The sequence below is a fragment of the Oryzias melastigma genome, linkage group LG15 (assembly GCF_002922805.2).
Source record: "Oryzias melastigma strain HK-1 linkage group LG15, ASM292280v2, whole genome shotgun sequence".
Classification (NCBI taxonomy): domain Eukaryota; kingdom Metazoa; phylum Chordata; class Actinopteri; order Beloniformes; family Adrianichthyidae; genus Oryzias; species Oryzias melastigma.
Window position 1 is genome coordinate 19,911,045 of NC_050526.1, and position 16,258 is coordinate 19,927,302.

The 16,258-nt window shown below is 37.1% G+C and overlaps 1 protein-coding gene across 1 annotated transcript in view; it reads right to left on the minus strand.

Annotated features, from left to right (window-relative positions):
- The window catches only part of pcsk2 (proprotein convertase subtilisin/kexin type 2), a gene marked incomplete at its 5' end in the record, with an annotated part of 32,565 nt that extends 19,503 nt beyond the window's left edge, over nucleotides 1-13,062 (minus strand). Inside the window, 5 exon segments of the mRNA XM_024297536.1 lie at nucleotides 1,313-1,350; nucleotides 2,907-3,015; nucleotides 3,437-3,550; nucleotides 11,077-11,181; nucleotides 12,775-13,062. Coding sequence (XP_024153304.1) covers nucleotides 1,313-1,350; nucleotides 2,907-3,015; nucleotides 3,437-3,550; nucleotides 11,077-11,181; nucleotides 12,775-13,062 — 654 coding nt within the window.
- Between the last annotated feature and the right edge of the window lie 3,196 nt (nucleotides 13,063-16,258).

Genomic DNA, 16,258 nt, shown 5'->3' on the forward strand with positions numbered 1-16,258 from the left:
TAATATTTTGCACTAATTTAACTGAATAATAGGGATTTGCAACAAAACCCAAATTATCTTGGTGGTCAGACACTAAATATTAAATAATTTAAAGTAGAAAACCACAATCACATCGGTACCCTCCAGCTCTCCACAGTGTGAATGTGCATTTTGCTTGTATCCTTTCCTTTCAAGATTACAACACGCTGCATAGAAGGAATACACAAATCCACTTATCAGTCTCACTGTAACACAACAATTATAACAAAAAAGGCAGAAAATAAACAGAATTCATCAAAAGTTGATAGTAAGAGACAAAAGGAACTCCTACACAATTTCCCACCAACAACAGCATCCTATTTGTGAAATGTAATTTAAAAAAAAAAGCATATCCTTTATTTATTTATTTATGCATGCATGCATGATATGTTATTGCTTTTATTTCACTATCGGCATTCTAAAGGGCCGTGAAATTAAGTAATCATGTTGGAACTACTCCAATCTCAAAGCTTATTTTTATGATTGCATCTACCAGTATAAACTGACATATGATTTTTCCACAGTAAAAATGAAAACAGACGTGTTGTGTTGTGTAAGATTTTATGACGCCAGTCTTCTTATGATAGCGGGAGGCCTGAAAAAACACCACATTGGCTGCAACACCCCATGATCACACACGCGAACACAGGCACACACTTAAGATCTATGCACAGCGTGATCCATCAGTCCAGTGGAGCATGCTCCTGCATCCCTACAGCTGAGTCTATGTGTTATTTTTGGGCCACGGCTCATCCGTGTTCACATGGTGACACATGCAAAGACAGGCGAATATGGTGGGATGTCACAGATAAAGAGACATTAAGAAAATATACACATTACAATGAAATACAAAAAGTTCAAAAATACAAAACAATTTAGAAACATCATGACATAGAAGTGGTGTTGGAATCTTTTTAGAACTCCAAGAAAACATTTCTATTCCTGTTAACACTCCCCTTGTCGTTTCAAATTTTATCAGTATTCAGGAGATAAAGCATCACATTATGCAGCTTTGACTCGTCTGGCATTATCTTCGATTGTAACCAGTCGAGCGGCCGCAAAGCTATGTGCATTAACATTAAACAGCTTGACTGGCCGTCTGCCTGTCTCTACGTCCTCCAGGGTTACAAGGAGACTTGGCAGCCATGAAGGCAGCTCAGAGAGCACCTGTCACTGCCAATGAGAAGTCGCACGATGGCCAGAGATCTACCACCTGAACCCCTGCTTCACTTATTAACAGTATTTCGGAAGGAATGAAAGAAATTAGTACAATCAATAACACTGCGGTACTCACATAATTTGATGCCAAGTCTGGATGTAGATAGTCAATACCTGGAAGGAGAATCTGAAATTAATCATGATGCAATTTAGCAGGAGAGTACATGCACAACAAATGTCAGTTTGCTGCTAAAGTGACAGCTGTGATTTCACTGAGTAATGCATTATTACAGCCCAGCAGAAATCCTTCAGCCTTCATTTTTTATTACAAAAACACTGACAAAAGAAAGAAGTCTTAGCCAAGTACAAAACATTTTTTCTGAACTGTTGCAACGTGGATATGAACACTAATCTACCAAAACAGAAGGTGAAATTCTGTCCTTTTGTAAAGAAACAAAAAACATCTAGCTATTGAATTAATAGTAGTTTAAAAACAAGAGTAGTCTTAACAACACTACCAATTATTTGTAACAGAGACTGTGTGGTTTACTAAAATCGGTTTACTTGTAGCCTCTCGAAAGAACAAGCACTGAAGGAGTAAAGCCAAGGCCAAAAACAAGAGACAAGCTTAACTGTAGACAAATAATGATTAAAAAAACAGATTGTTTATTATACATATGTAAACTGAATAAAAGAAACTCATGGAGTCTGTAAGCTTTCTTTCTTCCTTGCTTTTATCATGTACACCACAATGATTATGTTATTTTTCCACCTGTCAACATATTTTATATTAGCCTATAATCCATATCTGCTTATGTTTCTGTATTTTCCATACTATAAGGTAGACTTAAAAGCCTAAAAGAAAAAAAGAAAAAAATGCAAATCCGGAGAACCTTATATAGAGTTTTATTCTGGTTGTGCTGGTTGTCAAAGCGTCAGTGTCAGTCTTATTTTGTTCATTTTTTTGTTAGGCTGATGTTTTTCGCATGTATTTACGTGCGACCACCTCAAAAACTGATGGAAATTTACGTTGACAACATGTAATACGTGCACCCATGATGTACATCGTTGGATTGCCTGCATATATTTTATGTGCGTCCAAGACTAAATGTTGTTGTTGGTCGCACATATTTGAAATTTAGCATAAACTTTAGCTTAAACTTAGAAATTTGTTCTTCGCCGTTGACCCATCCCTGGGTGGGAGCGGTGAGCTACAGACACAGGTGAGCTCAGGAACCATTTCGAGTATTTATCCCCTACCTCACAGGCCTTGAGGGCCAGAATATGACATAAGTTAAAAATATACAACCTTCATTGACTGTGGACTTTGTAACAGTATGGAAAATATGGTAAATATTTTTGAAAAACAATTAAAAAATGTGACAGTATTTAAACCATAAATATTTCATAGCATACTTTCATGACTTTTATTTGAATTGTCACAATTTGCTTATCCCATTAATAGTTGGCATCTTGCAAAAAAGCAAATATCTAAACATAGAAGTATTTGTATATTTTTCTTTTCAGAGTTAAGCAAAAAATAAAAACACATCTAGTGAAATTTTTGCACTTTTTCTTTTAAACAAATTAAACACCAGTTGTTTTGTGCATTCAAAAACCATGGTATCACTTGCTTTTTTTTGTCAATTAGAGTCATTTAAAAGGTGAACAGTTTCCACATGTATTTAAGTTCCAAAGGGCAGTTAAAAAAACAACTAATCGCCACTCACCATCATCCATGATTGCAATAGTAACTCCCTTGCCTGTGTAACCAAGCTGCCAAGCTTCAGCCACATTAAGATCCAGCCCAGGGGTCCCATCGGCCTGGCCGGTGTTTATCTAATCACAGAGACAATATGGAGAGAACTCATGACTCATGGCACCCAGGTGAGACTTATTTAGATCTTAGTCAACCTGACGAAAATCTGCATGTGTGGGAGGGGGAAGCTATGGAAAAAGGATACCATAGCAATAAAGGTTATGTGAAATGAAAGAAAACGTCAGGAAAATATTCAGTTGACGCCTGAAAGGAATTCAGATAAGCTAAGGTCTCATTTCTACGTAAACAAGAAAGGGGAATACTTGGAAAGCAACAATGGGATGTCTAGGAATTGGCCAGGCTTGTTTAAGAATGACTAACAAGGTTGATTCTGAAAGTAATGTGGAAAAGAACCTGACTTCTGTGCAATCAAGCAGGCAGAATGTGGGTTGGTGCAAAAGGTCATGCAGCATGCAGACAGCTTGCTCACTGATTACCCACCAGATACCACTGCTTGGTGAATAGAGGGTCACTCATGTTGACTTCTATGTCATTAATATTTCGGTAGCCTCGCTTCTGACGACGGAAACCTTCTTGTTCGATGACATTCTTTACCTGGGTAAAAAAAAAGTGGGCAAATCACAGGTTGATGTCAGTTCAAATAGAGCATACTGTACATCCAAAACAGTTTTATTTCATTAAAAAAAATCTGCAATATGACACAAAGGCAAAATGTTTATTTTCAAGCATTAGCTATTGGTTAGTTGAGATGTAAAGCTGTTTGAACAAAAAGTAGTAAAAAAAGTGCTTTGATGAAAACTGTGTTTTTGGTGTTTTATACATGTTCTTGTGGCATTTTAATGGAAGTAATATAAAAAGTAGATTAAGCTTAAATGTACATTTCTGAGTATTTTTTTATTCAAATCATTGTAAATAGGGAACAAGCGCAAAAGTACAGTTTGAAAAAGTTGGTAGGTGTGAGGTAGAAACTACTACGGCAAGCCACAAGCTCCATTCTGATGCATACATGACTAGATCCATTTATGTCTTGGTTTTCCAAGCTGGCAGTTGACTGAAAACCGTACAGCTGGATAGCTGAATTACTGTAATGCTAGGTTAGGGTTGTGAGAAGTTGTAAGCTAGCAGGAGAGCATATAAACAGATGGATGTCGGTAAGTAAGGGCGGGCTTACTCTGTGCCAATAGTCCAAACTACAACTCAGAGGATCTGCAGAAACTACAGTATGTCCTAGAAAATTATTATTTTTTTAAATTTATGACTAAAAACTGCAAAATCCTAATTAAAAGACAATAGGGAACGCTTTTACAATAGATCAAAAGGGGATCGGAGTGGGTTTTAAAAGTAACCGTCTTATTTCCACTATAGGAGTGATCAAAGCTGCAACTTCTTCTGAGCTGGCTTGCCACAAAGCCACCGCTTTGTTTTCCACTTCCTTAAAAGCCCTCAGCATTTTTAATTCATAAACTGTTTCTCTGACTCATAAGGGAAGAAAAAATAAAACAGGCAAATGAACAGCTGTGCTTTGCACTCATTGAATTATGCCACAATAACAATGCAGCCCTCTGAAAGAGAGGGAATAAATTACCTCAATTGATATGTTTTATACAATTTAGGATATTATTACAAAGTGGTTGACTTTATGAGCTAGAAACATTGAAAACTATTATTGTTTCATTTTTCTGTTGTTTTTTTTTTTCCTCTTTTCGTTGCAGAGGAAATGACAAGATGCACATAAAGTAGCTGGTCAATTCAGCTGTTCTTGCGTCAGATTCCATCCAATTTCCCATGTGGCTTTTGTGCATTTTGTGAAACAAATGCCTTTGCATAGTTTTGAAAATATGAAGAGGTTAAGAGTGGGGAAGGGAAAAATAAGTCACTTAATCCATTACACTGTAATGGGCTTGCAATTCTCAGAGTGTGAGGAGAGTTGCAAGACTGAGGTGAACCTGCAAATTAAAATACATAACCTTTTTCGTAATGTCAAGGTTTTACAATTTATTTGAAGGTTTAGGTCCTTTTCACGCCTTCTGCAGGTTGACTTGTTCATTTTACAGGTAAACGGACTGTGAAAAATGTACCATAAATGCCTCATTGAGAGAAACTTTGATAAATCCGTTGTCTTTTAAATGCAGACACTATCAATGAGGCAAAATGTCTTTTCACATTTCAAAGCCGTGTTCTGAAAAACAAATGGGTCGCTTTCTAAGTGCTCCTTTTTCATTTACCTCCACCAAACTCACTGTAATGTGCCTCAGAGAAGAGGCTTTGCTTGGTGTGTTTACCTCTTCCAATACAAGCAGAGCAGCACTTAAGGTGTCCTTCAAATATAGCCAAAGCCTATCCGTTTAGATGTCACTTCTACGGTACTTTAAGCAATCAAAAGCAGCTCACACTGACACTGTAAATCAGCATGCCAGTGTTGATCCACAGTACTGCTGTGCTGATGAAAACCTGCAGGAAATTAGATAGTTGTTCATTTATAAGGTCTAAGATAAAAAAAAAACAAAACCAACAATAATTCATCAAATATGAATAATGCCTGCTTAAAATATACATTTATCAATCTATGAATTGGGTTATTTTGAAGGTATTTTTAAAGCGAAAAAGTAGTTTTTTGTTAATTTGAATATCATAATACTTAATTTTAATGATCAATTCATCTGTTATTTCTAGTTATGCTTTTCATATTTATATATTATACATATTCTGCTCACAAAAATTAAAGAAACACTTTTTTTATTGGGTCTGCATGAATTGAATTAAACCTGTCTGATAATTTTCTTGTTGGTTAAGCAGCTGAGGGCCTCGTTAATCAATTTCAGCTGTATTGGTGTTCATGGAATTAACAGCAGGTGCACTTCAGTGGCAACAATTAGAAAACCCTCAAAACAGGACTGGTGTTACATGTGGAGGTCATTTCTTGATCTTTTTTGGCTGGTTTTCCACTCGTGCTGATTTTGGCTTGATAATTAAACTCTACTGGCAGTATGAGGCGATTCCTTAACCCTACAGAAGTTGCACAGGTTGTCCAACTTCTCCAGGATGGCACATCCACACGTGCTGGTGAAATGGCATCAGCTGACTCAGAAGCGGGCAAAAAAATCCTGATATACTGTAAAAGATGATCCCGGAGAATAATTATCGTTCGAAACAAGTGTTTAATATTTTGTGAAGGAGAAAACGTGTGCTCCTGATTTTAAGGCACAGAAAAGAGTGACACTCCTTGTCTGTGTCATTAAGTACGCTGTTGCAGCGGTACAGTCTTTTGGTCTGAATTTGATTAAAAAAAAAAAAAAACGTTTTATTTTTAATGTTGGGCAATTCTCCAATTTTCCTTAATAAATGTTGTACAGAACATGATCGGCTGTGGAGGTGGGGGGTTATCCATACTTGCTGAATCCGCGTATTCGCAGATGCAGATATATATATATATATATATATATATATATGAATGTTGAACATCCATTTGAATCAACTCAAACACATTTGGCATTTTGGCAGTGTTTTCCAGCCTTTTAGAACATTTAGTATAATTTCTGAATTTTTTTTTTCCCTTATCCTCATGTTTCAATTTGTTCTATCAGTTGGCAAAAGAGCATGCATTTCCCTTGAGATGGTGTGTCACACTGCCCACTCACTAAATCTTACAATGCCCATAAACCACTGTCACTGTTTAGCTTCACCGAATGCCTGCTCACAATGCCTCATTTCATCTTAAATCAAAGCGCTGCACTGCCTCTCCCCTCTTTTAGTCTTCATTTCCCTCCTGCCTCTTACATGCTTGTCTTTCGGGGGTCAGATAAAACCGTTTGTTCACAGCCAACTATTGAATTTTCCACTTTCCACCTTTATTTTTTTCACTCCCATTTTCTTGTGTGGCTCGAGTAGCTTTTAAATTTATTTGTCTGGTAAAAAAAATGAAGAGTAGGAATGGATGGAGGGTTGGATGGATGATTAGATTAAAGGCATGGATGTGATTGGTCAGACTTCTTGGTTTCATGATAAGAAAAGAGGACAGGACTGATTCAAGAAAGTGTAAAGATGGACATACAGGAGAGGCACAATGAAGAAAGGAGGTGTACTTTAAAGGACTCAAAGAATACGTTTCAGAAGGAATATAAATATTTAAAGGAAGGTACTTTGTAATTAAACATTTATAACATTTTATCATAAATTTAGAACTTCTGTTTTTTTCTCCCAAAATAAAGATCTTGGGTTAATTCTCATATTGAGGATATGGATGGTTCTCCCACAAAAAAACATTACACTAAATAAATTTTTTATGGCTATTTCAGATGACACTGACCAATATCAGTACTTGTCAAACTATACTTCCAATATTTGAAAAATCAGTATGATTTTATCAGAACTGTTGTTCAGAACATCGCTTATCTAAAGCTTCTTTTTGGACATAAAATTCAAAGTAACTGAGTTGACTGATTTGCAGGTGAGCAGTTTGTATTCTGAGAAGTTAGAAAATGCTGAGAAATATTAATTACCGTATTTTTCGGACTATAAGTCGCACCGGAGTATAAGTCGCAGGGGCCAAAAAATGCATAATGAAGAAGAAAAAACCATACATAAGTCGCACTGGAGTATAAGTCGCATTTTTTTCAAGTAATTTATTTTACAAACTGGTTGAAAAAAACGATATTACATCATCCTGGAAGGTAAGTTATAACATTCATAAGTGAATAGAAAACAGGCTGAATATGTGTCAACACATATTCACATATTAGCATCATGAAAAAAACGAAAAGGTGTAGCATTTATATAACATAACAGTTTTATTTAACTATAGCCTCAAGAACTCATCAACTTTGTATCTTTACTGTAATTAATTGCACGCAATCTCACTCCATATCACTAAATCCGTTAAATTCTTCGTCCTCTGTGTCACGTCTGAATAACTAAAGTAAATAAAGTAATTGCAAAGATCACCATAAGAGGGCACTCTAGACTTACGGTCCATATCTCATCATTAAAAATTCGTATATAAGTCGCACTGGAGTATAAGTCGCAGGGACATTCAATCTATGAAAAAAAACGCGACTTATAGTCCGGAAAATACGGTACTTTTCTGGTGAAATTGTTTAAAAACTATTGTGGCTTCGCACTTCTCAACAACAAAGCATCATTTTGTAAAAATATATATTTTTTGGTATTATTTACACAAAGTATGGTCATTATTATGGCTTGATTCTATATATGTTGTTCTATTTTGTTAGGGTTGTACTAATTTAGCTGCTTAACTTCCTTTCTCTGTGATGATGATGATCACACCTGGAACTGGTTTGTAATTGTCACAGCTGTTTTTGATATATTTAATATTCCCTGATCCACAGTTGAGACAAAAACAGCACTGTTCTGTCTAAATTACAGTTTGGTTTATCGGCCAAATATCCTGTACCCTTGGGTATCTGAGGGTTGTTTTTAATGACACTATTGAATAATAATGGGCGTATTATTTATTTATCCGCCTACCTTTGCCTATTGGTTAGGTTGCCCCTGCTTGATATCTTGGTACAATTTTCTTGAATATGGGAGTTAAAGACCCACTCCAATGAAAATAATGTTTTTTGTTGTTTTTAGCATGTTCTTGCTGCATTTTTCTTAAGATGGAGGACATTTGTAAAATAATTTATGATTAAAACTGTTTTTATGAGTTTTTCTTTATTCAAATCGTGTTGGATCAGATGAACCGGATGTTTGAAATGCTTGAATTTAAGACCCAGCAACTTCCAGAAGTTCCAAAGTTTTCTTTCTCCATCTGAATTGTAAATCCTCCACTTTAAAACAAATGGATCCATTAATGTTTTCATTTTCCTCGTCTGAGCTGCCATCTGGCTCAAAACTGTGCGGCTGGATAGTGCTGATACTTCTTGCGGTTTTCTTGCTATACTCTAACTTGTGAGGCATTCGTTGTTAGCAGGAGAGAGTGTGAACAAAGGGATGCTGGGAAATTATCTAGGCTAACTTCCATGCAAACAGTCAACCCAAAAGCAAATTACTAATGAGCTCCTGCAGCTCTGCAGAAAATATGTCTTTAAAACAACACAAGCTTTTTGATTTTAGCTGGAAACTCCACAATTATAATTAAAGGGGAAGAAATTTTACAGAAAAATATAGTTGGAGTGGGACTTTAAAGACTGTCTGAGTGGAGAGCTGAGAAACCCTCAGAACAGAGTCTCACAATTGGTTTGAAGCTGATGAGTCCCTGATTCCAGCAGGGAATCCAACTCAACACCAGATGGCAATCAGAAAAAAGCTCCACCCGTCTCCTCACCCCAGTGTCATATCTGAAGGTCAGATGACACAAAGTTCATCGTTGACTTCCTGCCAAGATTGTCCAGACCCCTCTTGGGGACCCAATGGTTAGAGTCCATTTTTAGGGCTGACAAGACACCATCCCTGACCACTGACCAAATAATGCGGAAGCCAGCCCTTCATAGTCCTCCAAACAGGAATGTTTTAGAAATTTAATATTTTTTGAGTATTTTTATGTATAAGTTCACTTTAGATTTTTTTTTTCTTTCTTGTTTTTTACGTCAACTTGATCTCCAAGCCCTCCATCAACCCAGAATTATAGCAAAATATTTATACCTCCACTTGACAGAATGGGGTAAAATTAGGGCAATGTTTTTAAAATATGCTTATTGAAAAAAAAGAAAACATTGAATTTTAGTTATTATAATTAATTTCAACATAAATTGAAAACCTAAGTCCAAAAAAAAAAAGTAAATGTAGTTTTACACGTTCTCCGTTACTGATATTTATTTAGTGAAGCATATTTAGGTGTGACTTAGATCAAATTCCACAACTAATACATCATTTTAGTGATTAATCCACTTATCTGTTTTTTCCACAAGATTTTGAGACATGGAGCATCCCATTTGATGATTTAAAAAAAAAAAACAATAAATATTATTATTGCCCACACATGCAAAAAATCTATACTTGTATATATATGAGCATGTGAAACATTAAACCCAGCATCTGGAACAGCAATTTGTCCATGTCAGTGTTGACCCACTGCCATTAGCTGTATTAGCTCTGTGGAATGGCTTGCATTTATTTTCATTAGCACCTCTCGAAACCACAATTAGAGGGGGCGGGAGGGTGGGGTGTGCGGGGGCGATTGTCTGTAAAAAGGACCTCCAGTTTGCAAAAGACAAAAGAGGGTTTGGAACAAACAGCTTCATTCACCGGCTTTTTGTGCAGGTTTGAACACAAATGTGCTCATTCAGTCGCTTCTTTAACAACAAAACTGCTTTTTTCCCTCAATACAATACCTGTCTTTAGTCATAATTCCACATTTTGGAAACTAGCAGCAATAACTGCTTATGTAGGTTTTGTTAAATAATCCTCTTTAGTACTGTGTGTGTTTTAAATAGGTGAAATGAACTTTATATTTACTAAGCATCTTTTAGGGGAAATGTTATAGACTTTTTTGCCTGCTTTGCTTTTAAATAAGAAGAAAATAATTAAGAAAACAATCAAGGTCATCTATTCTAGTAGATGACTCTATTTTTAACAGCTAATTGTTACTTTTTCCTAATTAACAGTCGTCATTTTTATTATATTTCTACTGCCACAAATACAAAAAAAGTTAAGCACTCAAAGGGGTAAATCAAATTTGTTAGAATGTTTGATCAAAAACAAAACATGTTGAAAAGGGAACACCAGACTAGAGGTTAGAATCTGCAGATCATTGAGATGTCCTGGCGACATAACGGCTGTTGATATTTTCTTGAGATTAGAAAGAAAGGAAGCCAAATCCACTGCAACATTTCACATTAAAATCTACTATAGCCACATTTTCTGGAGGAAAATGCTGTCACTGACGTAACACTGATGATTGTGTATTGCAGAGGCTCCAGAAATTTGACAATGATTTAAGCGGAGCTACATGAAAAAAGTTGGTTCTGCATTGCCCTTTAGCATCCCTTTTTTGTTTGTGTCCTTTTTTATTTTTGTATGTTGGCTTTAGCCAACTGTAGAAACATCCAAACCAGTTTCCTTCACAAAAACGCAAGTCCCAAAATAACCACTGTCACGCAAACTGAGTGGGAAGTCCTACTGCTGTAGGCGCACGCAGACATCTCGGCATTCGTGCTTACCCTTCTGTTATTTTGGAGCCATTGTTTGATACGGGCGCTGCGTTTGCTTCGCCTCTTTGAAGTGTCCTGAGGATAGAAGTGAAAGAGGCCGTCTCCAAAGGGGAGCTGCGTGATGAGCGACAGTGAGAAAAAAAAATCGTATCAGGACTGAGGAGACAAATGCAGTGTAACACAGAAGCAGCAATTGTAGGACATCAATCAAAATACAATGAACCATAAATGAAGGTCAGCTCCGGATGGAAACAAGAGCGCTGATTCCCCGGCGCTCACATTTTTAAGGCACTGGGGGAACCGTGCTGGACTCAACTATGATAAATCACACTGGCAGGGAAATGAGATGCATCATCCGAAGCATTCCCTCCAGCACTGTGCACAGATTAAAGACGTCCTTATGCTTGGGTAACAGCAAGGGTGTAGGTCAATCCTCAAAATAAATGCTTTCAGATGTGCCTGTCAGATTTAATGTGGCAGTATTACAGAAAGATGAATATCATAACTATTTTTCACAGCTTTTCAGTTCATCCGTTGAACGCAAAGACCGTGAATGTGATAAAAAAGAAAGACTTTTAATTAAACAGTTGCTAATCCGAGATCTATTTTTGCTGACATTTGCATGTGCTTCCCTGTTTGGTGTCCCAATCTAGTTAATTAAGCAATAAAAAAAGAAAACGATTAAAAATAACATTGTTTAATGGTGTGCATCTCATTTGTCGCCCATTACGTAACATAGAAGGCAGTGGATGTCAGAAACTAACCGGTGCATGCAAGATCAAAGAGCTGGTGATGTTGCACAACAGATAACCGCATCCCGAACCACTTACAAATTGAGAAAAATATGAAACAAAGCATTGAATCGTTTAGTGAATGTAAAACAACAGTGCTAAAAAAAAAAAGGAAATCCTCATTCAGAGCTGCACTGTTCTCTGTTCTGCCTCACTGACTAAGGCTCCAGCCAATTTCACTCACAGTTATTTTGACATGTGACAAGGAACACACACTGTCAGGGAATTATTTCCATTGGTCTGCCATAAACAGCTTGTTATGCCCCCGTGATGTGATGTGCTGTGTGGGATGCTCAGGATTTGTCAAGCTGTTTAATAAGACGTACCAGCTCAGGTCATCTTCAAGGGAAGCCATAAGTGAATACATTGTGTACTTTTTGCGTTAAAGAGATAAATGAAAACGCAAAATGCAATCTTTAGGTTTGAAATATTTCCTTCAATTTGAATAAATTGCATTCCTTGCTGTTTTTAACTTGAAATTTGAGGTTAAATATAAAATCTGGGGTTTTTATTTTATATTTTTGTTTTGTAGAAATCACCCCAAGGTGTTTCCTGAGTTGAAGGGCAGTGATGATATAGGAGAAAAATAGCCTAAAGGCAAGGCTAATGAAATTCAGCCATTAGACCTGGGTTAACCAATAACCAGGGGCCTGCATTTTTAGTTAGAATGACGTCACCAAATTTGGAGAAAGTGCAACCAAGTCAAACCAATTGAAAACCAGCCATATCTTTTCACCACAAATAATTAACTGGTGTTGCCAAATATGTGAAGGATGAATAATTCAAATAAAATGTTGGATTTTTTATTTTTATTTTTTGTGAACATCTGCTGTGCATTCACAAACCAATTCACCTTGACTGTTTCAGCCAAGTTGAGCCTTCCCTGCCGCGTCTGCGATGTAACCAAGCATCCTACCTTCCTCGCACTCTGGAACCCATGTTGTGCAGCAAGTTGGTGCGCCTCGTCCTGTGCGTCCTCGTGCAGCTGGACCAGAAGATGCTCCGTCAAGACCCCCTCCGCAGCCTCCGCTGCAAACAGCAGCGCGTTCAAAAGCACTAGAACCCCCACAGCTGTCCCATGACGGGGAGATCCGCGCATCGTGCCTGGCTTGCGTCTGTCCTCTAGTCTGCCCGCCCGTCGGAGTGAAATCAGTGCGCCGGATGCTCCTCGCTGGAGGTGGGAGGAGGAGGAAGAGGAGGAGGAAGAAAAGGAGGATGTGGAGGGTCGGATTAACGCATCTCTCTCTTTTCTTTTCTCTTTTTTTAGCTGATGAGACCAGTGGAAGTTTAGTTTTACCGAGGCGCAGATGCTCTTCCTGTCGAGTGCTGGGAGTGGGGATGGCTGTGCGCTTTGGATACAACCTGCATCCTTAGCTTTCTGTCTCTCCTCCTCCTCCTGCTCCTCTCATCTGTAATTTATCTGCCCCCTTCGCTCGGGCGTCTTGCACGTGACGTTGTACCAATGGGCTCGGGCGGATGCAAACGGTTGCTTCTCTTCCCTTCAGTGTCACTTGTTTGTCACCTTGGAGAATTCCTCATAAAGAAGAAATTCATTGATCTTAAAAATGTGACCTCATTAAAAGGCATTTGTGGCATTTTCAAGGCATTCATATTTGTGTTTTCCTAATGATATCAGTTTTCTGCTTATAGGTTTGACTTAAATGTTAAACTTGTGTTTTTATGGAATGCAGAATTAATGTTTCTCCCTATATTTTTTTTCTTTTACAAAGAAAATTAAGATGAAACGTGTTTATGGCGTTTAGTAAAATTGTTGTAAAACAGGAGCAGATGAAAAAAATGCAGTTTGAAAAAGCTCCAGTTGTAATGGTGCTAAATTCAGTGGGCCACATGCACTCTATTCCAATGCACTTGCAGACAAATAGATCTATGTACGTCTTCATTTTCCTAGTCTAAGCTGGAATCTGGATCAGAATTGTACACCTTGATAGCACCAATATTGTTCAGTATTTTTGTTGCACTGGTAATGTTAGGTTGGGGGTGTGAGGGGCTGTAAGCTAGTGGGAGAAAGTGTAAATGAGGGGATGATGGGAAATGGGTTACTCCGAGCCACAGTCAGTCACAAACCAGAGGTGAATTTCTAATAAACTCCTGCTGCTCTGCAAAGAATATGTCCTAGAAAACGACAGTTTAAAAAAAAATTGCCTAAACACAGCATAATCATAATTTAAAAATAAAACACTGGGAACGCTAATACAATAAATCAAAAGATGATCAGAGTGTTTTTGTGTTGTTTTTTTTTTTTGAAGATGAAAGACAGAAATGCAGTTTAAAGCTTCATTTTCTAAGCATTTCTTCATTCAAATACTTGTGAATCAGGAGCAAAAGAAAAAAAATACTGCTTTAATTAAGCGCATGTAAACAGAGAGCTCTCAGCAACAGGGTGGGGGGTGGTTGCTCCATGCCAACATTATCTCGCCCACAACTCAGAGGCATATTTATTACTGTTCTGTTGAAACTATGTTTTAAAAAAAACTACACTTCTTCATAGTTTTTCATAGTCCACTGGGAACACTTTTACAGTAGATCAAAAAGTGGTTGTTGTGGGACTTTACCATGTTTTTGTGATATTTTTCTAAAGATGGAAGACATATACTTATAAAATTAAGCTTAAAACTGCATTTTTGGGTATGAATTTATTCAAATCTTTATGAATCTGAAACAAAAGAAAAATAGCATGTAAACAGAGAGCTCTCAGCAATAGGGAGGGGTTTTGGGGTGAGGTTGCTCCATGCCAAGCATCCCGCTCATAACTCAGAGGGATATTTCTGATGAACCACTGCCGTTCTACAGAAACGTACATATTTTCTTTCATCATTTTGGCTAAAAACAGCGTGATCATAATTAAAAGACCACTGAGAACGCTTTGAACACATATCAAAAGATGACTGAAGTGGGTCTTTAAATGTCAAAACTGTATTTAATTGGACATGAAAATACTGGTTGACTAATAAACTGAGCCCTACATATTTCAAGTAAGTCATACATTGACAGTAACTAATTAAAATGTTGATTTATCTGAATAAAGATACGTTTTTATTTTTTTCCCCATGCATTTTTTCACGAATTCATAAATAGTTTTTTATATGTACAATTTTCCCTTTAATGTGATTAAAAAAATGTCTGTAGAGCTGTTTCATGGTTCACTTAACTGATATGTGACAAAAAAATGTAAAACTAAAACAACTTGTGTTGCTTCTCTCCATTGCTTTAAAAAAATATTAAATCAAATTTGCATAAGAAAAAAAAATGGAAGATAAACTTATCATAATGACATGTTTATCAGTTGCGGTCACATATGAAAACATTCAATTTTGTTATCTGGAAGCCTCTAAAAAGACATTAAGCTGCGGCCTTAAGGTTACACTGTCATGCAATGTTTGCTCAAATCTGAAATGTGTGTTAATAGAAGAGCCCAGCAGCATGGGGATCAGTTTTCACCAATGTCTTGGAAAAATAATGAAGACACATTTTCTATAAATGGATGCACTTTACTAATCACTGTTTCCAGGCTCCCTGCAGACCTCCTCCCACACTGCTGCCACTCTGCAGCCCCAAGATTATTTGTTTAGCTCAGGCAAAGCAGTCTCCTTCCCTTTTTCATCACTGCATCACACTTTGCTGCAGCTCATCAACACTTAAACAGTTGGCTTAATGTGTAGAACATCTTCTGCATTGTGTATTTTAGTAAGATATGTATTTCTTTCGGTTACATTTCTGTGGAAGATGCAGATATTGAATCTTTAAAGACCCACTCAGATGAAAACTGTGTTTTTAGCATGTTCTTGTGGCCTTTTTCTGATGATGATTAAAACATATATAAAGAAAATTGAGCCTAAAAATACATTTCTACGGATTTCTTTATACAAGTGACAAAAAATAACAGACTGAAATGATGCTATTTGAAATTTGAGCACAGAAAAGACACACAAGCTCCTGGCTCTGCTCCATTTAAACTCAGAGGAAAATATCTAATGACCTAGTGTTGCTCTGCAGAGACTATATTATAGAAAACTACGCAATTTGGGGGATTTTGGCTTTAAAAAAGACCACTTTTAAAATAGATCAATAGAGATGATAATCTCTCCCTGTAGGTTTCAGAGACATCAGTTATTTGCTTTGAAAAGACAAAAAAAAAAAAAAAAAACGCATCCATGCATACATCAGGTCAAACTTCCTTCAGTGTTTGCACTCATCCAAAGCAGATTCCAGCGAGCCAATGCAGCCATTTGAATGCACAGACGTGTCTGCAGCCCTGTTGGAGGAGGAGCAGGGAAACACTGATCTTTAATTTTTCATATTTGCCTGTGGCCGCAGTGAATGTAGGCTGCTTGTCTGTACTTCACAGAGAGCAAGAGAGATTAGACCTGCAGCTACAAGCT